The 26272-nt window shown below is 41.4% G+C and overlaps 1 protein-coding gene across 9 annotated transcripts in view; it reads left to right on the top strand.

Moving 5' to 3' along the window:
- Impact (impact RWD domain protein) overlaps positions 1-26272 on the top strand; it is a 38125-nt gene that overhangs the window by 7403 nt on the left and 4450 nt on the right. For 7 of the 9 annotated variants that reach the window (XM_031365013.1, XM_031365017.1, XM_031365014.1 and 4 more), the window contains 9 exons: positions 536-637; positions 11745-11873; positions 12828-12880; positions 13335-13397; positions 18829-18914; positions 20815-20940; positions 21872-21969; positions 23870-23943; positions 26091-26181. In XM_031365013.1, the coding sequence (XP_031220873.1) occupies positions 11763-11873; positions 12828-12880; positions 13335-13397; positions 18829-18914; positions 20815-20940; positions 21872-21969; positions 23870-23943; positions 26091-26181 (702 nt within the window). In that variant the 5' untranslated portion in view covers positions 536-637; positions 11745-11762. Of the gene's footprint in view, positions 1-535; positions 638-8412; positions 9487-11744; positions 11874-12827; positions 12881-13334; positions 13398-18828; positions 18915-20814; positions 20941-21871; positions 21970-23869; positions 23944-26090; positions 26182-26272 lie in introns of those variants that run through there. The other 2 variants (XM_031365012.1, XM_031365021.1) reach the window with 2 other exon arrangements.

A 26272-nucleotide genomic window follows, 5' to 3' on the forward strand; every position in this document is an offset into this window, starting at 1 on the left:
AAAAAAAAAAAAATGACGTTGGGATTTTAAGAAGTTATTTACATTTCGAATGTGAGCTATCAGGGATGAATGAGAAAGGAAAGGCTTTGTTTTAACAGTGATGTGTTTGTCAAGTTGACAGGGGGTCAGTTGTGCTGAAGTTTTATGAGTTTATGAAGATTCCTGTAAGTCATATTCTTAGTGATGGAAGGGAGAGGGACCAGCTCAATGTAGATTCTGCCAACTGGGGGCTGGTGGTCCTGGGCTCTATTAGAAAGCATACTGAGTAAGCCATGGGGAGCAAGCCAATAAGCAGCAGCTTGCTTACAGGCAGTGACCCTGGCCTCTGGGTCAAACTCCAGTTTGAGTTCCTGTCTTGTCTTCAGTGAAGCACAGTGATGTGGAAGTGTGAGCCAGCTAAGGCCTCTTTCCTAGACTGCTGTGGTCATGGTGCATCACAGCCAAAGTAAGACAAGAGCCACCCATGCCTAATGGCCTCCCAGTGAAATAACCTTATTACAAGAATGAAATTGACCTGTCATTGTGTATTCTACAGTGGACTCTAGATGACTGGTTCTCAACCTGTGGGTCAGGACCGTATGGGTGCGGATTGAACGACCCTTCCATAGGACCCTCCCAAGGCCACCGGAAAACACAGGTATTTACAGTATGATCCATAACAGTAGCAAAGTTACATTTATGAAGCAGCAATGAAAGTAATTTTATAGTTGGAGGTCACCACAATATGAGACTGTACTTTTGGGTCACGGTGTTAGGAAGGCTGAGAGCCACTGCTCTAAATGAAGACTCCAAAGTGAATTTGATCATGTAAGCATTTTTTTTAGAGGAAGAAGTATCTGTGAAAAAATAGTAAACAGCTCTGAAATAGTCCAGGGACAAAGAAAGGGGTGTGGGAATTAAAAGGATACAGATACGCCAAATGGATACATATATCACAGTGAATAATTCAGAAACAAGAAAGGTGACTTTTGTGTAAAGTCTCTGGGAAGTGCAGCAAGGCCTGAATCCCCATTCCTCCATCAGAGAAGTTTTACATCCCCCCAGACAACCTTATCTGCATAGATCCATGATCTTGTGTGACAGCAGCTCTTGAGAAGGCCCAGTGCAAGCACAGTGAGACCTCAGAGCCCAGTGTGTATGGCTCTTAGTCTATTTCCCTCCTTGTCTAAGACCTTGGTCAGCACACAGGGTTCTAAGATTGTAATGTGCATAAACGTCTCTGAAAATCTTAAATACAAGTCAACAGGGCCCAAGTTTCAGTATTTCTTCTCTCTCTCTCTCTCTCTCTCTCTCTCTCTCTCTCTCTCTCTCTCTCTCTCTTTGTTTTTTGATACAGGGTTTCTCTGTGTAGCTCTGGCTGTCCTGGAACTCACTCTGTAGACCAGGCTGGCCTCGAACTCAGAATTGCTCCTGCCTCTGCCTCCCAAGTGCTGGGATTAAAGGCGTGCACTGCCACCACCACCACCACCGGCTTCAGTATTTCTAATAAGCTTCCTCAGATGAGATGATGTTCTTGGTTTTTAGAAGTTACTTTGTATAAAGGGGGCATGGAGGCACTGGAGAGATGGCTCAGCAGTTAAGAGCATTTGCTGTCCTTTCAGAGCACACAGGGTCAGTTTCTAACGCCCTTATCGTAGCTCACAGCCAGCTGTAACTCCAACTCCACAGCAAGTCTCTGTGCTCCTGTAGGCATAAGGTACACATGCATTAACACATACTTATACATATACACATGTATAAAAAAGGGACATTTCTAAAAGGATAGAGTTGGAAGAGCTCTACATAAACCCTCAAAATAGGCTCATGGAGCAGGCTTCATGGCTTTAATGCCTCATCCATGTTGTGTTACCCAACTGTGCTGCAGTGGCATTAGCACAATTTCAGGCTCTCTATTTCATGTCAATGATTTTTTCAGCCCCTTGCCTTTAATAGCCACAACTATGAACTCTTTGTTCCAATACTTGCACGCCCCTTGTTGAGGTCAACAAAACTGAGAGGAGTCGGATATCTAACGCATGCTTTAGCATTAGGCATGGAGATTCAGTGTGGAATTTACCCAGCTAGGTTTTTGGTCTTGCTGTGTTCTAGTATTTGCTCACTATGCTCCTTCCCACTTTTTTTTTTAATACTTATTTATTATTATATATAAGTACACTGTAGCTGACTTCAGACACACCAGAAGAGGACATCAGATCTCATTACGGGTGGTTGTGAGACACCATGTAGTTGCTAGGATTTGAACTCAGGACCTTCAGAAGAGCAGTCAGTGCTCTTAGCCACTGAGCCACCTCGCCAGCTCCCTTCCCTCCTTTTTGGAATGGTAATGTATATACTCTGTCACTGTGTGTGTGAAGTATGTTATTTGCTTTTTGATTTTTCAGGGGGTCACAATTAAGAGATTGCCTTGAGTCTCAGAAGAGAGTTTGAACTTTAAACAGTGTTGAGACTGCAATAGACTAGGAGGACTTTTGAGGTTAGCCTGTATCCATTTTTACATTATGCAATGGCAACAACCCCTTGGAACCAGGGAATGGAATGTGGTGGTCTGAATAAAAATGGCCCCTTATAGGCTCAATATATTTGAATGTTTAGTTATCAGGGAATGGTACTACTTGACAAGGATTAGGAGTTATGGCCTTGTTGTAGGAAATGTCACTGGAGTAGACTTTGAGGGTTTAAAATCTGAACCCAGGCCCAGTGGCTCTCTCTTCCTGCTGATCTGGATATAGAACTCTTGGCTATTCTCCACGATGATGATAGGCTCAACCTCTGAAACATTTTTGGTGCAGCTGTTCTTATTTTGTTCTGTTTAACATAGTATATGACGTTTGTTTCTCAATCTTAAGCAAAACATTTAAGCTACTCCTAAGAATTCCAGACTTCCAAAGTCCTTTGTCCTGAGACGTTCAGGTACAATCAGCCATTGTCATTGACGGAGTTGGCAGTATCTTAGGCCTCTGTGCTACCACTTTAACCACATGGCTGGCAATGTATGTGTAAACAGATCACCTGTCCTTGACTTTAGCCATATCTTGGTTCAATTTCCTTTAAGTGTCTATTGTGTAAAATAAAAAAAAAGCATTTATGCTTTTCTGATGTTATAGGGTTCTTGAAATAACCTAAATGAAGCTTGCAGCTGAAACTTTGGGAGATGAAATTAGAGAGGTGGCTATAAATATTCCTGGTGAGCTGAGGTATTTAAGCATGAATGTGAAAGCTTGGGATAGTAACAGGCTTCAAGGAGAAAAAGACAAGATCTGAATGACTACATTAGACGAGTCCAGGTGACATCAGACACTAGGAAGGTGGAGAATAAGTCAACATGAGCCACGCTAGTGAGTAAGAGTCATCAGGACTTGTTACCTTGTTATATGGAGGTGAGAAAAAAGAGGAACAAGGTATTCCTCAAGTTTCAAGCTTCAGGCAATGTTTAAGGTTTTCAAAGTAGCCAAGTATTGAGTTGGGAAGGTTAGGAGGAGTACTAAGATTGAAACAAGCTTTCAGATTGGCTTTATATACATTAGGGGGAGACCCTACAATCATTTGAGTAAACAGGTGCACAAATCAGCAGAGCCAGGCCTACAGATCCTGCCTGTGTCTAGGATCGTCTTCAGAACCCTGAAAGCCTCTGCTTAGGCCTTTGCTTGAAGTATTTTTTCAACTAATTATTTACAGAATTTTTTCTAGTACACTTCCATAATGTAGGTTGTCTGCTACATTTATTACTCTTTAGTAATTATTTACTTCCTTTTCCCAGTCTTATGTCCTTCAGTCTGGTGCCTTATTTACAATTTTCTGTTTTGGTCACATTGTTAAACAGGTCTGAAAAATGAGGAAGGGTTTGTTCGAATTTTTCGTATTCTCCTGTTCCCCTCAGTACAAAATCTCATTTCTGTTTACAATCTGAGTTCAAGAAAAGCCTTAAAGATTGCAACTCTGAGGAAGCGGGAACTGATAGGGAGTGTGGTCCTGGGTACTGCGGAGATACTATGACATGCTGTATTTTATTTAGAAGATCAAGACTTTTTGGTGAATGTGTGGTACTGAGGACTTAACACAAGTGCCCTTTGCAGGCAAGGCAAGTGCTTACCACTAAATGAACCCCCAGTTCTCTGTGTGTTGGTTTTCCAGCACTTGAGGATCCATTTCAGTGAGGTAGAGTCCCTGGATAGACAGGACTTTCTTTAGTCAAGCCCGTCACTATTGGAACTAGATCACTCTTGATAGGATAAAATTTTTGAGCAAGGGCAGGTGCATTTGTTGGTCTGTGCCAAGGTGTACCCTTGAGAAATTATGCTATATAAAAGATCTAGTGTAAGAGGTTTATTGGGAGTAGAGGGAGAGAGAGGCCGACTAGCAGGGAGACAGAGGGGAAAAGGGAGAGAGACACACAGGAGAGAATACAGAGGGAGCAGAGAGAAACATAGGAGACAACAGAGAATGGGGGAAGGGAGGGACAGAGAAATATCTGTGGTAGCTGGGGATCCTTTTATCCTCAGCTAGGTTCCTGAGAGGAGGCTAGGGGGATTGCCTGTACACTAACAATTCTATTTTTTTCTGGTCCATTTTTACAGTTGACTCAATTTAGTTTCACTCTTGTTGAGCCTGGATTTCACTGTATAGACTAGGCTTGCCTCATACTCAAAGATCCTCCTGTCTCTGCCTCCTGAGTGCTGGGATAAAAGCTGTTCATTGCCCCTACCATTTACAGTTCACCTTTATTATTATTATATTTACTGGATATTTTACTTATTTACATTTCAAATGTTATCCCCATTCCCAGTTTCCCCTCCACAAACTACTTATTCCATCCTCCCTCTTCCTGCTTCTATGAGTGTGCTCCCCTACCCACCCACACACTCCCACCTCACCGCCCTAGCATTCCCCTACACTTGGGCATCAAGCCTCCACAGGACCAAGGGCCTCTTCTCCCACCGATGCCAGATAAAGGCATCCTCTGCTACATATGCAGCTGGAGCCATGGCTCCCTCCTTGTGTACTCTTTGGTTGGTGGTTTAGTCCCTGGGAGCTCTGGGGTGGGGTGGGTTTGGTTGGTTGATATTGTTGTTCTTCCTATGGGGTTGTAAACCCCTTCAGCTCCTTCAGTCCTTTCCCTAACTCCTCCATTGGGGTCCCTGTGTTCAGTCCAATGGTTGGCTGCAAGCATCCACATCTATATTGGTCAGGCTCTAGCAGAGCCTCTTAGGAGACAGCTATATTGGGCTTCTATCAGCAAGCACGTCTTGGCATCACAATAGTGTTTGGGTTTGGTGTCTGCATGTGGGATGGATCCACAGGTGGTGCAGTCTCCAGATGGCCTTTCCTTCAGTCTCTGCTCCACTCTTTGTCCCATATTTCTTTTAGACAGGAGCAGTTCTGGGTTAAAATTTTGGAAATGAGTGGGTAGCCCCATCCCTCAACTGGAGGCCATGCCTAACCTCTGGATATGGTCTCTACAGGCTCTCCCTCCCCTTTGTTGGGTATTTCAACTAATGTCATCCTGTTGGGTTCTGGGAGCCTCTTGCTTTCCTGGCATCTGGGACTTTCTGATTGCTACCCCAAGTTCCCCATCTCTCATTGTTGCACACCTCTGTACATCACCCCTGTTTCCTCCCACACCTGATCCTCTCTTATTTTTTCCCCTCCCCCTCGTCTCTTCTTCCCAAGTCCCTCCTACCCTTTACCTCCCCTGATGATTTTGTTCCCCCTTCTAAGTAGGACTTAAGCATCCACTCTTTGGTCTTCCTTCTTTTTGAGTTTCATATGGTCTGTGAGTTATATTGTGGATATTCTGAGCTTTTTTTGCTTAATATCTATTTATCAGTGAGTACATTCTATGTGTGTTCTTTTGTGATTGGTTACCTCACTCAGGATGATATTTTCTAGTTCCATCCAGCTTGTGAATTTCATGAAGTCATTGTGTTTAATTGTTGAGTAATACTCCACTGTGTAAATGTACCAAATTTTCTGTATCCATTCCTCTTGGGGCATCTGGGTTGTTTCCAGCTTCTGGCTCTTATAAATAAGGAGCATGTGTCCTTGTTATATGTTGGAGCATCTTTTGAGTATATGCCCAGGAGTGGTATAGCTGGTCCTCAGGTAGTACTGTGTCAAATTTTCTGAAGACCGCCCCCCAGACTGATTTCCAGAGTGGTTGTACCAGCTTCCAATCCCACCAACAATGGAGGAGTGTTTCTCTTTCTATACATCCTCACCAGCATCTGCTATCACCTGAGTTTTTTTATCTTAGCCATTCTGACTGGTTTGAGGTGGAATCTCAGGGTTGTTTTGATATGCATTTCCCTGATGACTAAGGACTATATAAAGAATCAACAAAACCAGGAGCTGGTTTCTCTTTGAGAAAATCAACAAGATAGATAAACCCTTAGCTAGACTAACTAGAGGGCACAGAGACAGTATCCAAATTGACAAAAATCAGAAATGAAAAGGAAGACATAACAACAGAAACCAAGGAAATTCATAAAATCATCAGATCCTATTACAAAAGCCTATACTCAACAAAACTGGAAAATCTGGATGAAATGGACAATTTTCTAGACACATACAAGGTGCCAAAGTTAAAACAGGATCAGATAAAATATCTAAACAGTCCCATAACCCCTAAAGAAATAGAAGGAGTCATTAAAAGTCTCCCAACCAAAAAAAAGGTCAGGGCCAGATGGTTTTAGTGCAGAATTCTATCAGACCTTCAAAGAAGACCTAATACCAATACTCTTCAAACTATTCCACAAAATAGAAACAGAAGGTACTCTACCTAATTCATTCTATGAAGCCACAGTTATGCTTGTACCTAAACCACACAAAGACCCAACAAAGAAAGAGAACTTCAGATCAATTTCCCTTATGAATATTGATGCAAAAATGCTCAATAAGCCAGGCAGTGGTGGCACATGTCTTTAATCCCAGCACTTGGGAGGCAGAGGCAGGTGGATTTCTGAGTTCTAGGCCAGCCTGGTCTACAGAGTGAGTTCCAGGACAGGCAGGGCTATACAGAGAAACCCTGTCTCAAAAACAAACAAACAAACAAACAAACCTCAAAAAAAAAAAAAAACTCAATAAAATTCTTGAAAACCAAATCCAAGAGCACATCAAAACGATCATTCACCACAATCAAGTAGGATTCATCCCAGGGATGCAGGGATGGTTCAATATATGGAAACCCATCAATGTAATCCACTATATAAACAAACTCAAAGGAAAAAACCACATGATCATTTCATTAGATGCTGAAAAAGCATTTAACAGAATTCAACACCCATTTGTGTTAAAAGTCTTGGAAAGATCAGGAATTCAAGGCCCATACTTTGTAAAAGCAATATACAGCAAATCAGCAGCCAACATCAAACTAAATGGAGAGAAACTCCAAGCAATTCCCCTAGAATCGAGGACTACACATGGCTGCCCACTCTCTATCTATTCAATATAGTACTGGAAGTTCTAGCCAAAGTAGTTAGACAACAAGAGGAGGTCAAAGGAATACAAATTGGAAAGGAAGAATTCAAAATATCTCTATTTCTAGGTGATATGGTAGTATACTTAAGTGACCCCAAAAATTCCACCAGAGAATTCCTGCAGCTCATAAACAACTCAATCAAAGTGGCTGGATATAAAATTAACTCAATTTTACATCCAAAAATATATCAAAATCAGTAGCCTTCCTCTACTCAAAGGACAAACGGGGTGAGAAAGAAATTAGAGAAAGGTCACCCTTCACAATAGTCAGAAATAATATAATATATCTTGGTGTGACTAACCAAGCAAGTGAAAGATCTGTATGACAAGAACTTTAAGTCTTTGAAGTAAGAAATTGAAGAAGACCTCAAAAGATGGAAAGATTGCCCATGCTCATGTATTGGTGGGATTAATTAGTGAAAATGGCCATCTTGCTCAAAGCAATGTACAGATTCAATGCAATCCTCATCAAAATTCCAACTCAATTCCTCACAGAGATAGAGTAATTCTCAAATTCATCTGGAATAACAACAACAACAACAAAAAAAAACAAAAAACAAAACAACAACAACAACAACAAAAAACCTCAGGATAGTGAAAACTATCCTCAACAATAAAAGAACTTCTGAGGGAATCACCATCTCTGACCTCAAGGTGTACTACAGAACAATTGTGATAAAAGCTGCATGGTACTGGTACAGTGACAGACAGGTATATCAATGGAATAGAATTGAAGACCCAGAAATAACCCCACACACCTATGGTCACTTGATCTTTGACAAAGAAGCCAAAACCATCCAATGGAAAAAAGAGCATTTTCAACAAATGGTGCTGGTTCAACTGGTGGTCAGGCAGAAGAATGCAAATTGATCCATTCTCATCTCTGTACAAAGCTCAAGTCCAAGTGGATCAAGGACCTCTACATAAAACCAGATACACTGAACCTAATAGAAGAGAAAGTGGGGAAGAGCCTGGAGCTTGGGCACAGGGGAAAATTTCCTGAACAGACCAGCAATCGCTCTAAGATCAACAACAGTTCCATCTCTTAAATGATGTGCTTGACATTTGGTTTTGCACACCAGTGTTGGGTGCAGTAAGAGTTTTGTGGCTATGGATTCAATTAATAGCTCCAGATAGTTAGCAGTGCACACTTCCTTACCTACAGAAAGTTTAAAGGGCACCACAAACTACCTTCATTACTGAGGATGGAAGAGAGGAAAAATACAGATAAGGAGATTTGAATGTGAAAAAGATGTGGCAGGGGATAAACACATTTTTGTGAACAACAGAATTATTTAGACTGAATGCTACTGAAGGACAGAATTCATAAACAGTGCTATAAAAAGCAGCATTAAATTTAGAATGATACCATCTAATTCAAAATTTTTTGCACAACGGATCAATGAACTAGGTCTACATTAATTGTAATAATTAGTGTGAGAAAATTGTGCCCAAACACAATGTATCACTGAACAGCAGTGAAAAAAATAAGTCATCTCACATTTTCTACCTTCTCCAGCTCTCATTTGTTTTGTAAATGAAACTATACACCCAAATCTATCGAGATGCCTTCAAAAAACATTTAAAAAACAAAATAAACCAACAAACTACACAAATGAAAACTCTGCCCTGAAGGATGAGACTGAGAGTCTGGATTTGGTATGTTCCAACCCAAAATCTCCCATGATTCTGATGGTGTTGAAGCCTCAGTGCGGCCTGCGAAAGGCCCTAGACCCATGACTTTGCAAGAAACAGAACCCAGAGCAAGCTTCCCCTACGTCACGCCCAAACACCTTCAGAAAGCCAGTAGCTTTGAGCATCTGGCCACTCGCTGGGTTGTTGACCCGGAAGCAATTCTGGAAGTGGGTGGTGTTGGGCTATCAGTTCCGGTGCCACACAGTTGCGTTCATTTACTGCTTGCCAGTCGTCTGGTTCGGACCTGTGCATTTGGAGGTGGTGTAGCTGCTCCAGAGCACCATGGCTGAAGAGGAAAATGAGAGCAACCAGAGGCAGGTAAGGTCCCAGCAGGGGTCATCCTTTCCCCGCCTTTGCATTCTATTCTTTTTGTAGTCGATTTTGAGACAGTGCCTCTACGTATCCGTGGTTATCCTGGGGTCTCTGCTTTGCCTGCTGCCTCCAGTGTGCTGGCATTAAAGGCATGGGCTTCTAAATCTAGCCTCCACTTTATATTAATTATAAACTAAAATAAATTCTTAAGTGGTTTGAAATGGTTACCAAAAAGGAAAAAAGCTACTGTTCCCAAATTAAAAATAACAACAAAAGAATCCAAAACAAAGATGCGCCAAGAACTTAGCAGAAAATGATGCTATGGCGTGGGGCTGACTGGTGCGTAAGATGTGTTCTGCCTGTGTGTGCGGGGGCACTCGCGCCCGCCGTGGATGCAGTGAGAAATTGTGCTCTCACAAGTGTGTGTTTGTGTTCTGGCACACGCAAGGGTATGCGTGGGTGCAGTGCATATTTTCGCTCACACAACTGTGTGTGGGCGTCTGTATGTGTTCGCGTGTTCGCTTGACGTGGGTGTGGCCTCTTCTGCATCAAGCAGGCTGGCTTGGGGTGTTTTTCCCAGCTGCGTTGTCGCATAAGCAAGTTGGGCTCGGTCTCAGTGTCACAGGAGCTAGCTTTGCCGCGGCACTATTGCCGCATTGTCAGATGAGCAGGCCTGGTCGCTCGGCTAGGCTGGGCTGCGTTGTCACCTCGCAGGCCCGTCCAGGCCGCAGCACCACACAGGCAGGCCCAGTTGTGTCGCAGCACTACCTTTGCCGCAGCACTAGCTTTGCCGCATTGTCACATGAGCAGGCCCCGCCCACTCGGCTTGGCTCGGCTTGGCTCGGGCACTGCGTCACTCAGCTCGGCTTGGCTGCTGCGTCACACGAGCATCCATCCGCATTGTCACATGAGCAGTTCCGGAGGCCCACTCGGCTTGGCTCGGCTGCTGCGTCACTCAAGAGCAGGCTCGGCTCGGCCGAGTTAACACATGAGCAAACCCTGCTGGGTTGCCGCATTGTCACAGGAGCAGGCTCGGCCGGGCTCTGCCGAGTTATCACATTAGCAAGCCCTGCTCGGCTGCTGCGTCACCCGAGCTGACTAGGCTAGGCTAGGCTTGGCTGCTGCATCACACGAGCAGCCGCATTGTCACATGAGCAGTTCCGGCGGCTTGGCTCGGCTGCTGCGTCACTCCACTTGTTATCACCTGAGCAAGCCCTGATCCGATCCGCTACTTGTCACACGAGCAGGCACAGCGAGTTAACACATGAGCAAACCCTGCTCAGTTGCCGCATTTGTCACACAAGCAGGCTTGGCTCGGCTCAGCAAGGCCTGCTGGGCTGCTGCGTCACCCGACTAGGCTTGGCTGCTGCGTCACACGAGCAAGCTCGGCTAGGCTAGGCTCGGCTCGGCTCGGCTGGGCCGCTGTGTCACACTAGCCGGCTAGGCTTGGCCGAGTTAACACACGAGCAAGCCCTGCTCGGTTGCCGCATTGTCACACGAGCAGGCTCGGCTTGGCTCGGCTTGGCTGCGTAGTCTCTTGAGCAAGCCCCGCTTGGCTGCTGCATCATACGAGCAGGCTCGGCTTGGCTCGGCTCAGCTCAGCCGAGTTGTCACATTAGCAAGCTCTGCTCGGCTGCTGCGTCACACGAGCAAGCTCGGCTCAGCTCGGCTCAGACGAGTTGTCACATGAGCAAGCCCTGTTCGGGTGCCGCATTGTCACACGATCAGACTCGGCTCTGCTCGGTTGTTACGTCACACGAGCAAGCTCGGCTCGGCTCGGCTCGGCTCAGCTCGGTTTGCCTCGGCTTGACTGAGTTGTCACATGAGCAAGTCCTGCTCGGCTGCTACGTCACACGGGCAGGCTCGGCTCTGCTCGGCTCTGCTCGGCTCTGTTCGGCTCTGCTCGGCTCTGCTCGGCTCAACGCGACTGAGTTGTCACGTGAGCAAGCCCTGCTCGGTTGCTACGTCATGGCTCGGCTCTGCTCGGCTCGGCTCGGCTCGGCTTGGCTCGGCTCGGCTCGGCTCGGCTGTAGGCCGGTTGAACTGGAGCTTTCGCAGGTGCCACAGCAGCACAGTTGCGGGTGTGGCACACATGGATATGTGTTAGCCCACCTTGAGTGTGTGTTCGAGCCGCTTGCACAGGCACTCCTATTGCAGACACTCTTAAGAATCATTTTCTTTCGGGTTAACTAATTGTTAATTCTATAAAAGTTAGCATGAACAGATTGAATGTTTATTTGTTGACTTTTAAAATCAACTTTCAGAGTGAAGAAATTGAAGCAATGGCAGCCATTTATGGCGAGGAGTGGTGTGTCATTGATGAGAATGCCAAAATATTTTGTATTAGAGTCACTGACTTCATGGATGACCCCAAATGGACACTTTGTTTACAGGTAACTTTTTTTTTTTTTTTTTTTTTTTTACATTTTTTTGCGGCCACTTTCCAGTCATTAGATCTTAATGATATTATAATTGATTTCATTGTTTATGATTGTTCAGTATGAATTGGTTTTTGGATTACCTTTGTTAATTATTGTGATTAATCAAACATAGGTATTTAATTAATCGCAGTTCACCCTCAAATCATGCTTTTGTTGATGGTTGCAGTGTTTCTTGTTATAATTCGTCTCATTATTAAACATGTTAATGTTTTGTTTATAGACTTGAGTCACCTCTTTTTGTTACTCTAACCAAAAAAAAGTTTAGATCTGGAAAGGTACCTGACAATTAAAATGAGGAAGTTAGGGGTGAAAATCATAGAGCAGATACTTGTTTCTTAATTGAGATTCAGTTGTGCTTGGAATAAATAACATACATGAAAAGGTTAGTTGTAGCTTTCTGTCTTTATTAGTTGTGGCATATTTCATGACTGGTATATTTTCAAATAAAGCATGCTAAGTTGTGAAAATTGCAGTATATTTCATAATACTGATGTTTTTCAAAATTTTATTCATTTTAAAGAATTGTATGTTTTGCAGAGTATCTTTAATGGTATTTAATAGGATATTTTAAGTATTCAGAAAAATAATTGTAAAATGAAAGTGTATCACCATTCATTGAAGTCAGAAGACAGGGAGGGCTCCTGTGCCCATTTCTTGATCATCTTCAGTTTTCTTCATCTGAACTTTAATTCTTTTATAGGTTCTTTGCTATAATTAGCTTCCATAGCATATTTTTTGTAGAATATAAATACGAAGGAGAGGATTTTTCACCTGATAATAAATAAAGACAATGGTTTGTCTTTTGTCAAGAGAAGTTAGAAACTTGTTCATTGCCTGGCTTTATAAATGTAGGTGCTTTTCAGCTGTAATCAGTGTAAACGGATTTGTTTGAAAACTTCTTTGTAGGTGATGTTACCAAGTGAGTACCCAGGTACAGCACCGCCTGTTTATCAGTTGAAGTAAGCCTTGCCTTCTCCTTTATATATTGTTGTATATCTCTGTGTATGTGTGTATGTGTATTTATATATACTTATGCTTCATATATGTGAGTACACTGTTGCTGTCTTCAGGCACACCCGAAGAGGGCATCAGATGCCATTACAGATGGTTGTGAGCCACCATGTGGTTGCTGAGAATTAAACTCAGGATCTTCGGAAGAGCAGTCATTACTCTTAACTGCTGAGCCATTTCTCTAGCCCCTTTATATTTTTATAAAAATATTTTACTGTCAATGATAATCTATATAGTCATTGTGTTTATAGAAAATACTTTGTTTAAAATGAAGATAGAAATTAAAAGCATCTTTTACTCGGTATAGAGAATTTTACAGAATGATGTAAAACACACTAATGAATATTTGAAATATATACCTAATTCTTGAATAATGTTCTTTACTGTGTTTTATTCAATCAGTGCTCCTTGGCTGAAAGGGCATGAACGTGCAGAGTTATCAAACAGCCTTGAGGAGATCTATGTGTAAGTGACAGGGAATTTTTCACAAATATTTTCCTAGTGGTTTTGCTCTGAGCTTTTGACAGATGCTTGTCCTTTTCCTGGACCTTTTGTTAGGTTGTTTCGTTAACAAAAGTATTTACTTTAAGCAAACTTAAAAGGTTAGTTGCATAACTTTATATGTGCATTTGATAGAAAAATATGGTAATATTTAAAGTTAGACAAAACAACACTTATTTGGCTTTTGAAGACATATTTAGAAATGCTGTTCTTGTGTATTCTCATAGAACACGGAGGGTAAAATGATGGTGGAAGAATTTCAACCATAACTATTTGTTAATCTTCTCAATATTTGATAGTTCTCTTGAACTAATCTAAAAATCCAAGATCCTGCAGAAGCACTGTTTTTCATCCATCCATTCATCCATTCATCCATCCATCCATTCATTCATCCATTCATCCATCCATCAAACACTACATCCAGGCAGTATATTAGATCCTAGATATACATGGTTTAGCAAAACTAGAGATTATCCCTTTCCATAGCTTTTAGAATTTTCCAGTGTGAAAGTAGAAGGCATTGCAGCACTTTAAAAGTGAACACAGCTCTGCGGCTGTAATAACTTTTGTCAGAACAAAGCCAGACAGCGGGATGGTAATTAACTGTGAAAGATTTATTCTAATCTGGCTTGCTTGCCTAAGAGCTGACTTAATTAGCTCACACTAATTTCAGTGAGAGGAGGCCAGAGTATAGTAATGGTGACATGAAATGGGATGGTAAGAGATCAACATGGCAGGGGAAAGACCAGGAAAGGTGGACAGGAGGATATGAGTTCTGTAGGCACTGGCTTAACCATGAGAATTGTTGGAGGCTCAAGTTTGAGTAGTGGGATAAGAAGTGAACCTGCTTCTCTGTGGAGGTTGACTGGAAAATAACAAAAACTGATGACAGAAATTTGTTGGGAAGCTGGTTTGTCAAGAGAAAATATGGTTGATTTGGATTTATGAAATATATGATTTACTAAACCAATTCTGGATTATCAGTTTGTTTTTTCTGAATCCAGGAATTAGTAAGCATTCTATTATATGTTCTAGGTGTCTACCCTGTTTGGTACTATGAGAGTGCCCCCTTTATGCCCCAGGGATCAAGGCCAGGTTTCTTTTCCTCCCAAAATATTTAATTAGAAAATGGTAAGTCACCCTGGAATCCTTATCACTTGTCCTTCCTAAAAGACTTTTCTTGGGTCCCTACTTAGTGATTCTGTTATCCTTAATACACAATTACTTCTTTAATCACTTAAATGTTTTTGATACCTGTTTTAACATTACTGGCCATTCCAACGTTTGTATTTCCAACATACTTCTTTGTGTAATCCAATTAATTTTCCTTACCAACTTGTTTTCAGTTGCTTGCAGTTATACATGTATACATCGTATATGTATGCATATATGCAATTGCATGTATGTACATGTATGACTATATAATCCTATGTATAATTATATAATACATACAGTTATATAGCTGGTGCTTACTTTTAGCTCATCTTTTTTTATTTATTATTTTTTTAAAATCTTTTCATGCTTGATTTCCATCATGTTACCACACTTTCATGCTTGCCCGTGGCAGTGCCATGACTGTGCAGTGGCCTCTCACCTACCTGTGCATGAGTCTAGAGGCTTGTGCACTAAGAGAAGCTTCTTGCAGGACAAACCTTTGCCTCTTCTATCTCATTCAGAGATTTTTTAAAAAGTTAACTCTAAAGATAAGTGGGAGGTCATCATGCTTTGATTAGTAAAAGTGTTTGAATAGCAATTACAGTCTAAGGACAGTGTTTTCATATTGATTAATAGCAATGTGAATTGATGTTTTTTTAAAAAGTTTTATGTGACAACTTTTAATGATTTTATATATCCTAGTTATGGGCATTAAATGAAAAATATTACTAACTTTAAAAAATTAAATATAAATCTATCAATATAGTTTTTAATGTTTATATTTTCATGATATAGTATTATTAAGTTGTAAGTATCTAGTATAATTTTGAATGGTAAATTTAATATTTGTCTATTATATAAGAATATAAACAGACTGTGGTTAGTGGCCACTTAGGTAAGAAGGTATGAATCTTTTGGTAAACACTTTTTATATTCTATATACCTTTTTTTTGCTAGGAATTTGAGATTTAAAAATAAAGATGAAGAGCCAAGTGTGATGTTATACACCTTTGACCCAGCATTTGGAAGGCAGAGGTGTATAAAGCTTTGTGCGCTCAAGGTTAGCCCAGTCTACGAGTCAAGGACTGCATAGTAAGACTACCTCAAAACAAAACAAATTAAGATGGGGAGGTCTAGAGTATAGTTCAGTGCGAGCACTCTTGCCTCGAGTGTGTGGATACTTGATTTAATCACCAGCTGCACGCACACACAAATCAAGATGAATGAGGTACTGACTGGGTTTGGTTACCAGCAACACATCCATATGCACACATATATGCATGACGCACACAGGAACACACACATATACATGTGCTCACACACACACAAACTTGACTGTGTACCTACAGAATTTTAGTAGCTTGTCTAAAGCTCAGGTAGGCTGCATTAAGGCTGTTTTGGTCAGGCTTCTGTAATCAGCTTTTGAATAGTATAACTTTCTTGTGTTTGTTTTCATCACAGTAGAATGAGGATTAAGTGGCATCATACAATATACATTATTTAGCACACAGTAGTAGTTTGCTAACTTTGAGCCATTTCAACAAAACTTGAGGTAACTTGCAGAGAAGAGGTTTGTCTCAGCTTATAGTTCTGGAGACCCCCATGTATCACTCAGCAGCCCTGCTGCTTCGGACCTGTGGTAAGTCAGCTTGTTATAAAGTTTGTCAAACAAACTCCTGGGATCCAGAGAGCATAAACAAAAAAAAAGATGCAGCTTTTGTCAATTAATTAGCTTCTGATTCTATAAAGGCTTTCATTAGAGCAATGAATGGCAAAAGTTTGAAGACCAGTTTTTTGTTTTTTAATAAGAGTCATACTAGCTGGGCAGTGGTGGCGCACATCTGTAATCCCAGCACTTGGGAGGCAGAGGCAGAGACAGGCAGATTTCTGAGTTCGAGGCCAGCCTAGTCTACAGAGTGAGTTCCGGGAGCCATGGCTATACAGAGAAATCCTGTCTCCAAAATAGAAAAAAAAAAAAAGAGTCATACTATACTGTAGTTGATATTTAAAACATAGAAACAAATTCTTATAGCAAGAGAAAACAAATATATAATATGTTAACAAAAACCATGCTTTTTTAGTGGTAGACTTGGGGTCTGTGGTACAGAATGATTCCTACTTTACCCAGAATGCTTCATACACACTGGGCTCTTTGTGGTGCATGCTCAAGGAACTGTCTTGTTAAATGCTAGTGCAGACAGAAGCAGCAATGTGTGAAGCTCAGTAGAAGTGCTCTCAGGTGCTTCTTCATGGGAAGCCATGGTGAGAAGACATTTGAAGTGAAGATTGAGTTTCTTCTTGCTGTGGGAAATTGCTAATTGTAGAAACTCTTCAAAGGTATTATTTTTCAAATGCTGAGTGTGGAGTTCAGGTGTGGTGACCCTTTCTGTAAGCCCAGAACTGAACTGATGAGAAAGAACATGGATTCAGGATGGCTTTTGCTACATACAGTAAGACCCTGTCATAGAGAACAAAATCTGAATGTGGATTTGTAGTTAAAAAGGAATGATTTTTAGATTTCGGAGGGAGCTAGTGAGTGCTGACTGGCTAGTCAGCATTTTGGTACTTCTTGTATATAGTAGTTGTTCAGTATGAGTTCTGTCACTAATGTGAGGTGACATGAAGAACGCAGTGGCGTGAGAGTAGGACATAGAACTCTCTATAAAGCTCTGATTTTGTTCAGAAGATGGTTGCCAACACTGTGAAGGTGCGATGTTTTACTCTGCGATAGCCCCAGGACCTCATGCAGTATACTGTCATGTATACTGGAGGCTTGAAAGGATGGGCTCCCATGCATTCAGGTCATCGAGTCTTGCTTTTCTCCCAAGTCTCCTAGATTGAAGATTCACCTAGGACGGACAAACCTTTAGCAGTATGTGCATTTGGATTCCATACAAATCTATCTCAGACTATTAAAGTGCCCTTATCATTAGCTGTTTGGTAGGGGAGCAAAATGCAGTTGCTTTGAGCTTCAGTTCTTACTTCTTATTGCAGTTTGAACCTTCTTAATTGCTAGCAAAGCTGTTGGACAAGCTAACTGGTCTTTTTAAATTTGTTTTCTCATCTCTACAATGGGGACATCATAATGAAATTTGAAATGTTGTGAGGTATACATTTAATATATTTGGATCTTGCACTGTCCAGAGCAAACAAGAGTGGATATTGTTGAAAAGAAATTCTGTCTTTACAAACCTTTCCCATTAACTTCTGTGCTAAAAGGAACACAGTATTAGGGCTAGGAGTTATAACCAATGAGAATGGGTGGGTTTGAGGGTTAAAAGAAAGTAATGAGGCACTGCTGTGACATAGTTTGGGCACTTTTCTTCTTTTTCTTTTTTAAAGATTTATTTATTTATTTTACGTAAGTACACTGTCACTCTCTTCAGAGACACCAGTTCATTGGATCCCATTACAGATGGTTGTGCGCCACCATGTGGTTGCTGGGAATTGAACTCAAGACCTCCTGGAAGAGCAGTCAGTGCTCTTTAATTGCTGAGCCATCTCTCTAGAACTGTTTGGGCATTTCTTTAAATACACATCAAAGCTAAGATAATGCCACTCTAAAAATGAGATACTTGGTCTTTATTTTTATTGGTGTGCTATCATTTAACTTCCAAACTTTTAACATACTCTTTTGCTTAGTGATTTGAGATGAGTTTAATTACCTGAGGCAGCCAAACATTTTTGAAACCAAAATGAATCAATTATGCAGGAGACTAAATTTGTTTAAAAATTTTCTTTATGTATATAAAACTGTTGAGCTACATTCATCTTTTAGATCTCTTTAACTAAATTCCTCCAAGTGTCCTGATACAGTCTATATATGCCTTATTGAAGGATTTGTGGCCAAAACAAGTAGATTAGATTGTTTAAAAAGTGGAGAAGAGCCAGTGGTGTCTGGACACAAATCTGAAACAAGATAGAAACAAGTCATGTCTACACCTGTCTCAGTTAGAGTTCATATTTAGATAATTTTTTTCTTCTTTGGATGCAATTGTTCATCTAAAGTTTTAAGTAAGGTATATTAATTTTTGAGCCATTTTGAGTCCTTAATTAATGTTGGTATACAAAATATATATTATTCAGACATAAGTGTTGGTAAATTTTATCGATTATCTTTTTGGAAAAGTCATGATTGGGTCTTATAATATAGTGACTTAGAATTTAAATGTAAATAAACTTCTTGAATTTGAGTTGTTACACTTTTTAAATAATGAATTTTTTCCCTGATTTTGTTTAGGCAGAACATTGGTGAATGCATTCTTTACCAGTGGGTGGAGAAAATAAGAGATGCTCTGATACAGAAATCTCAAAGAACAGAGCCAGGTAAGAATGAGTGCTAACTCTTTGTGTTCTTTTCATTTGGAATACTTAAATTTTCATATAGCTGATATAATTGAAATTACACATGAAAACCTGTGTTCTGGTTTGTTATTTCTTTTTGTTCTTTCCTTTTTTCTTTTTTTAGGTGGGTTGGTTGTTTGTTTCTGAGACAGGGTTGCTCTGTGTAGCCCTGGACTAGAACTCACTCTGTAGACCAGGCTGTCCTAGAACTCAGGGACATGTACCTAGCATTACAAAACCACGAGTTTGATCCCCAGCATTACCAAAACAAACAAAACATTAACAAAGAATATATAAATATTTTATATATGTATACACATGCATGTATATGAACATATATATATATGTATGTATACATACATATGAAAATCCTGTACCCATTATGTTGTATTCTAATTTTTTAAGTAAAAAAACAAACCAAAACCTTGTTGAAGAACTAACTAGGGCAACAGTTAGTGATCAGGGTACAGAATGAGAATTCTCTTCTCCAGGGTATCTGATTGTCAAGCAATTAATTTTTATCTCAGTATATATTTTATTTTTCTAGAATAAAATCTTTAAAATTTTAGATATGCCCACATATTGTAAATTTTTAAAAGAAATCAGAGCTTAGTTTAAACTTACAGAAGTAATACAAAAAGCTCTTTTTATCTTTTACCTGATTGTCTTTTGATCTTGTATAACAGTGACATGACTAGCAAGAATAGAAGACTAACAGTAGTATATAATACCGTTGGGGCAGTTAAAGAGCTTACTCAGGTTTCACGAGCCCTCCCACTAAAGTCCTTCCAGTCGCTGTTGTGTTCAGGGTTCTACACTCCATTTGTTTATTAGTTCGATTTCTTCTGTTCTGTAATTGGCTCCTCAGTCTGTCTTTAACTTCTTAAACAAATGCATGAGCACGTGTACGTGTGCATTTGTGTGTGTTCATGTGTGTGCAGGTGCATATATGTGTGTACATGGAGCTAAAGAAGAACTTTGGGTGTCATCCTTAGAAGTGATGGTCCGCCTCCTTTGGCACAGAGACTCTCATTGGCCTGGTGCACTCCAGTCAGATTAGACTGGCTCGTCTGTGAACCTCATGGATCTTACTGCTTTTGCCTTGTCAGTGGGAAGGATTCTCAAACAGAACTAAGGTCCTTGTGCTTCTGTGGAGGCAGTGTGACTGAGCTCTCTCTCCAGTCTTTTTCCTTTTGTGTGGGAGAGAATTTGGTTTTGGTTTGTTCGTTTGCTTGCTTTGGTTTGCGTTTTGTTTTTTAGGGGGCAAGAATAGGGTCTTGCTATGTTGCTCAGTACCTAGGTTGTCCTGAAACCCTCAAACTCACATAATAAGCTTCTTGCTTGCTTCTTCCAGGGAACTGGGACTGCAGGCTTGCGGTGCTCCTTAAGCCTGTGCTGAGGTTCTTCCTTTTCTCCTGGGGATTGAAGCAAGTACTTGCCCATACTAGGAGTACATCCCCACTGGGCAACTTCTCCATGGCTTTCTGTTCTTCCTTACCCACAGTTTTAGTGCCCATCAGGAGATCTCCTCAAGAATGTTATCACCCTAATTCTTACCTCACAGTGATCCTCATGTCCGCCATTTATTTCTTAGAAATCTTTTGTAAGAAAAATCATGATTCCTTCTGTTGAAGAATGATGGTGTGTAGATATCAAGACCCAATTCTTTTAGTTTCTTTGTTCTGTTTTGATTTTTTTTTCTTTCTTGAGACAGAGTCTCATTGTATGGCCTGGAACTTGCTATGTGGACTAGGCTGGCCTGGGACTCACCAAGATCTGCCTGCCTCTGTCTGTCTCCCTAGTGCTAGGATTCCAATGATTTTTGTAGGTGTGATTTCTTATTTGCTTCGTGGTTCAATCCTAATGTCTCATTTTCACATAGACGACACAGAAGTCAAGAACAAAACTGAAGAGGAAGAGGTTGAGTTCGAAGACGAACCTATTCTAGACAACCCGCCGGAAAATCCAGTTAAAACATTGGACCTCAAAATCAGTGAAACCCCACCAGGTATGGTGTTCCTAACTAGTTTCTCTGGAGAAGTGGGTGCCGATGTTGTTCTTGGGATGTCTAGAGACTTAGCGCGCGCGCGCACACACACACACACACACACACACACACACACACACACAATGAAATTTGGAGGAGCTTGTTTGTTTGTTTTTTGGTTTTTGAAGATAGGGTTTCTCTTCTGTAGCCCTGGCTATCCTGGAACTCACTCTGTAGAACAGACTGGCCTCAAATTCAGAGAACTGCCTGCCTCTGCCTCTCAAGTGCTGGGATTAAAGGCGTGTGCCACCCCACCAGCTGGAGATACTTGCTTGCAGATAGTTGCGTTTTGGTTCTTAGTACCTAAGGTAGTTGGATTCTCCATTATAGTTATCATATGTTTTTTTTTTTTTTTTTTTGAGACAAGGTTTTTCAAGCCCTTCCTGTCCTAGGACTTTCTGCCCTCAAACTCAGAGATCCACCTGCCTCTGCTTGTCAAGTGCTCAGATTAAAGGCTGCTGGAATTGCAGGGACACATGCACAGCTGCTGCAGGGATTGCAGGGACACATGCACAGCTGCTGCTGGGATTGCAGGGATTGCAGGGACACATGTACAGCTGCTGCAGGGATTGCAGGGATTGCAGGGACACATGCACAGCTGCTGCTGGGATTGCAGGGATTGCAGGGACACATGCACAGCTGCTGCAGAGATTGCAGGGACACATGCACAGCTGCTGCAGAGATTGCAGGGACACATGCACAGCTGCTGCAGGGATTGCAGGGACACATGCACAGCTGCTGCAGGGATTGCAGGGATTGCAAGGACACATGCACAGCTGCTGCAGGGATTGGTAGGGAGTTACTTGCTTAGATTTGCCATATAATTTTATTTATATTGCAGTTCTTTTCCTTTATTGCTAATTTTCTTTTAAAAAAATATTTGACTTTATAGAAACAGAAGAATTGCCTCCAGTTGCTCATGGCGTTCCCATTACAGACCGCAGGAGCACTTTTCAGGCACATGTGGCCCCCGTCGTCTGTCCTGAACAGGTGCGTGACATCTTCCCCATCTTAAACCCAGAGCACTAGTGCAGTCCTCGTAGGCACCTTCCCTCTTCAGACTCCTAGATTCCTGTGAGCAAGAGAGATTTGTTTGTTTCTGCTTCCAAAGCTGTGTGCAAACTTCATTTTTTCTTTTTTTGAAGATTAAACTAGGTCATGTGTGTACTACAGTCCTGGGGTAGGAGCTTATTCTTCAATGGGTCTTGAAGAAGAGAATGATAATTCTACTGAATATGTGAAACCAAGTCCATTTAACTGTTCCATGATGAGGGGGCATGTGGACAGATGTGCCAAGTCTAGTCTTCCATGTGGATTCTTTTTCTCTGTTATTTATGTTATTCCTACCAGCAGATGTAAATGGCATTCATTCTTGAAAAGCTCTGTTTGTAGGTCTTTGTCGCTCCTAAGTCTTCCCAGCAGATCTGTCGTCATTTCTGTGATCCAGCAGAAAGTACTCTATATTGATGTACTAGGTGGTTCCAGTTGTAGTGTCAATGCAGTTCTTTAGCACTCCCTCTGCTGTGTTTCTGCATGAACCCCACCCTCTTCCTGCTGCTGGGAATCAGTCCCTGACCTTCACACATCTAGGCTAGTGCTCCTCACCCCAGCCCTCTAAGCAACTCTGAAGCCTTGGCTCTTAGGAATAAAGTTCTTTTTATAAGGACTTTACTCTCAGGTGCTCAGAGAGGAAGTTTTCTTCTCCGTCAGTGTGTGCTAAGGAGCACCGCTTTTCCTTTCAGCTGATTGATCTTTCCTTCTGAAGTCTCATTCTATCCTTGGCTTTTGCTCAGACTCCTCCAGGGTCCTTCTTAGACACTGTTCTGAATTTGTCCATCCTGGTTCCTCTTTCTGTGCTTGGTCTTCCTTAGGCTGTGTGAGAGCTGAAGTAGTCTTCAGCATAATTGTCTATTGTACTATATTGATCGAATGAAAGTGGTAACTCGGGACCACAGATGGCAGGGTGTGGGTTAAACTCGGTCTCTCTGTGGCTACCTTGGGCTGTTCCAGTGTTTTGGAGTTTGTAGCAATCTACCTTCTCCCCTCCTCATGCAGTCTTTGCTGATTCCCACTGTGTACGAGGGAAAATCCAAACTCCTTCCACATAGCCTTTATGCTTGGTTCCTAATTTACCATTCATGCTGTACTTTCCATAACTTCTTCATACAGCACTGTGTAGCATTGCCTCAGCCTCTTTTCCTGTTCCTCGTAGGGCTGACAGAGGACATACAGACACCATTTAAAGCTGAGTCCCAAATAAACATTCATGGGACATACTTAAATTTATTTATCTATTGTAAATTTACATTGAAATGTATTTGTTGTTGATTTAAAATTTTGTTTTGACTGGAAGGTTTTTATTGTTATTTAGTTATGTTACTTATCCAATCCTCCTATTCCCTGCATTGGCCCTGAGTGAATGTCTTCTTCATGTCTCCTCCTTTCTCTTGTCTCTTGATGCAGAAAACCTGCCACTTAACTAGCGCTGGCTTAGGCATCATCTGTGAAGGTCGCCTAGCTCCTAGAGGCAGTTGTGATTTTATAGCATTTGGACTATTCCATTGCTGTACCCCTGTCCTAGAGTGTGTACATTCAGGAAATTTGAGAGCTAAGTTTCTGGAAATGCTTACATTTACATGAACAGTTCTCTATTTGGGGAACACATTTTCATATGTTGTGCCTTAGACATACAGACTAAACATCTGTTGGTAACTAGTGTTTAGTAATAATGCTAATGTCTGCCCCATTAAGTCAGTTCAGAGCTTCAAAGATACATTAAGTGACTGTTCTGCTATAAATTTATATCAAATCACTTTAATTCTACTTTCCTAGCATTTACAGAGAAAATAAAAGGCATATTTGTTTATTTCTATTACTGCTGTTTTTGAAGGTGAAACTGGTTCTTTCCAAGCTGTATGAGAATAAGAAGATTGCCAGTGCCACCCACAACATCTATGCCTACAGGTGAGTGGCTGTCAGGTTTTACAACATGCAGTTTATAAACAGTGGTTGGGAAAGTGTGTAGGATTGTGAGATAGCTGCTTTTTATTACAACAGTAGACCTGTGAAGCATTTGAAAACTGCTGAGAGACAAGTAGCTGGAGGAGCACAGTGTTGTCTACTAGATACAGTCACAGTCGGTGGGCATGGTTGTCTACTAGATACAGTCACAGTCGGTGGGCATGGTTGTCTACTAGATACAGTCACAGTGGGTGGGTGTGGTTGTCTACTAGATACAGTCACAGTCGGTGGGCGTGGTTGTCTACTAGATACAGTCACAGTCGGTGGGCATGGTTGTCTACTAGATACAGTCACAGTCGGTGGGTGTGGTTGTCTACTAGATACAGTCACAGTCGGTGGGTGTGGTTGTCTACTAGATACAGTCACAGTTGGTGGGTGTGGTTGTCTTTTCTGTGAGAAGTTTACTCTTTTTAAATACTTGATTCAGTTGCGTCTTCTTTGTGTGTGCACATGCATATGTGTGTGTGCACAAGCATAAGCGTGAGCTTTTCTGTATGGTGCCCAGAGGTCAGTGTTGGGTGTTGTCCTCTGTGGCTCTCTCCATAATTTCTTGAGACAAGGTCTCTTACTGAACCTGGAGCCACTATTTTGGCTGGACTAACTGACTAGTACACTCTCCTCATCTGGCCTTTGCCTGTCAGTGCTGGGTTACAGGCAATACATCGCCCGCCATAGCCAGCTTATACAGGGTGCTGGGGACATGCGGCCTTAGGTCCTCACGCTCATGCAGAAACCACTTCCTCCTACACGGTGTCCCCAGCGCCTCACCTTTTTAAAAAAGGAGATGCAGAGAGAATTCAAAGGAGGGAAAATGGTATAGTAGAATTATCAAAAGTATTAGCTTGATACATATTTCAGATTTTTCCAAAGGTTGTTTTTAAACCTTTTTAACTAGTATACAGCAATCCCTACTCCTGTGGGTAATGAGTTCAGAGTGCAGTGCTGCCTTCCTTGGGAGTATGAAGGCAAATGTTTGCTGATTTGCAAATGAAGACACAAAGAACGTTTTATAATACACAAAATAGTAAGATTAGAAATGTAGTTTAGACCCAAAATGAAACAATATAGATATAGGCACTTGGTGTAAATTTAAAATTCATCTGAATGTTTATAAAATCTAGATTAGCCAAACATCAAATTCAAAAGACTCAATTTGCATAAGGAAATTTTCTCTATTAGTAGGTTCACATGTTTTTTTTTTTTTTTTGGTTCACATGTTAAAAAAGAAGTTATTTATGTGTATGAGTGTATGCCCTCCTGAACAGTATCTGGATAGACATTTAATGTATTCCTTTTGTCTATCTGTCTGATTTATTTATTCATCCTTCCATTTATTTATTTTAGACAGGGTCTCATGTAGCCTAGGCTGGCCTCAAACTTGCTTTCTTGGGCATTCTACTCATTCTGCTTCTGCCCTCCAAGTGTTGGGATCACAGTCACATACCACTGTGTCCCACAGTATATTGAAATCTTGGTAGCTGGATTAAATGAGAGGAAGAGCATGAACCGTTCACACAAGTCTCTCATCTCCCTCAGTGCCCTTAGCTTTTCTCTGTGTCATAGGCTCTTAGAAGACTGTAGTGTGCTACTTTTCAGATAGCACTTTCCAGTTTCTCTTGAATAGTGCCTGGCACAGTGTGTTCCCAGTTGACAGCTGTCAGTGTCTACTCTTTATTACCTCTGAGCTTTTAGGCTAACAGGAATTGCATATGTAAATTCCTCTTCTCATAAAAGTACCTCTGGGTTCTAGTATCCCTGTCCAGAGGAACGCCTCAAGACAGAGTTCAAGAAGGATTTTTAAGACAAATATGCCAATTTTGGAAGTGATCATATTGATGACATTAAATAATTGAGACTAACATTTGCTTATTTTCATTTTCAAGGTAGGGTTTCTCAGTGTAGCCCTGGCTGTCCTGCTCTACGGGGCAGCCTGGGCTTGAACTCAGAGATCTGCCTGCCTCTGCTGCCCAAGCTCTGGTATTAAAGGCATGCACTGTCACCCAGCGAGGACTAACATTGACGATGTGATGTAGTACACATCTTGTTATATTTTGGTGTGTCAGCATATACCCCTTTTTGTATGTCTGCAGGATATTCTGTGAGGATAAACAGACCTTCCTGCAGGACTGTGAGGACGATGGAGAAACAGCTGCCGGGGGCCGCCTTCTTCACCTCATGGAGGTGAGTGCAGAGTTAAACTCTTGAAGTTTGTACTTGTACCTGACTCTGTCTCAGCAAACCACGTAGGAATAAGGAAGAGATTGAATGATGT

The sequence above is a fragment of the Mastomys coucha genome, unplaced genomic scaffold (genome assembly GCF_008632895.1).
Source record: "Mastomys coucha isolate ucsf_1 unplaced genomic scaffold, UCSF_Mcou_1 pScaffold13, whole genome shotgun sequence".
In the NCBI taxonomy this organism is placed as follows: Eukaryota; Metazoa; Chordata; class Mammalia; order Rodentia; family Muridae; genus Mastomys; species Mastomys coucha.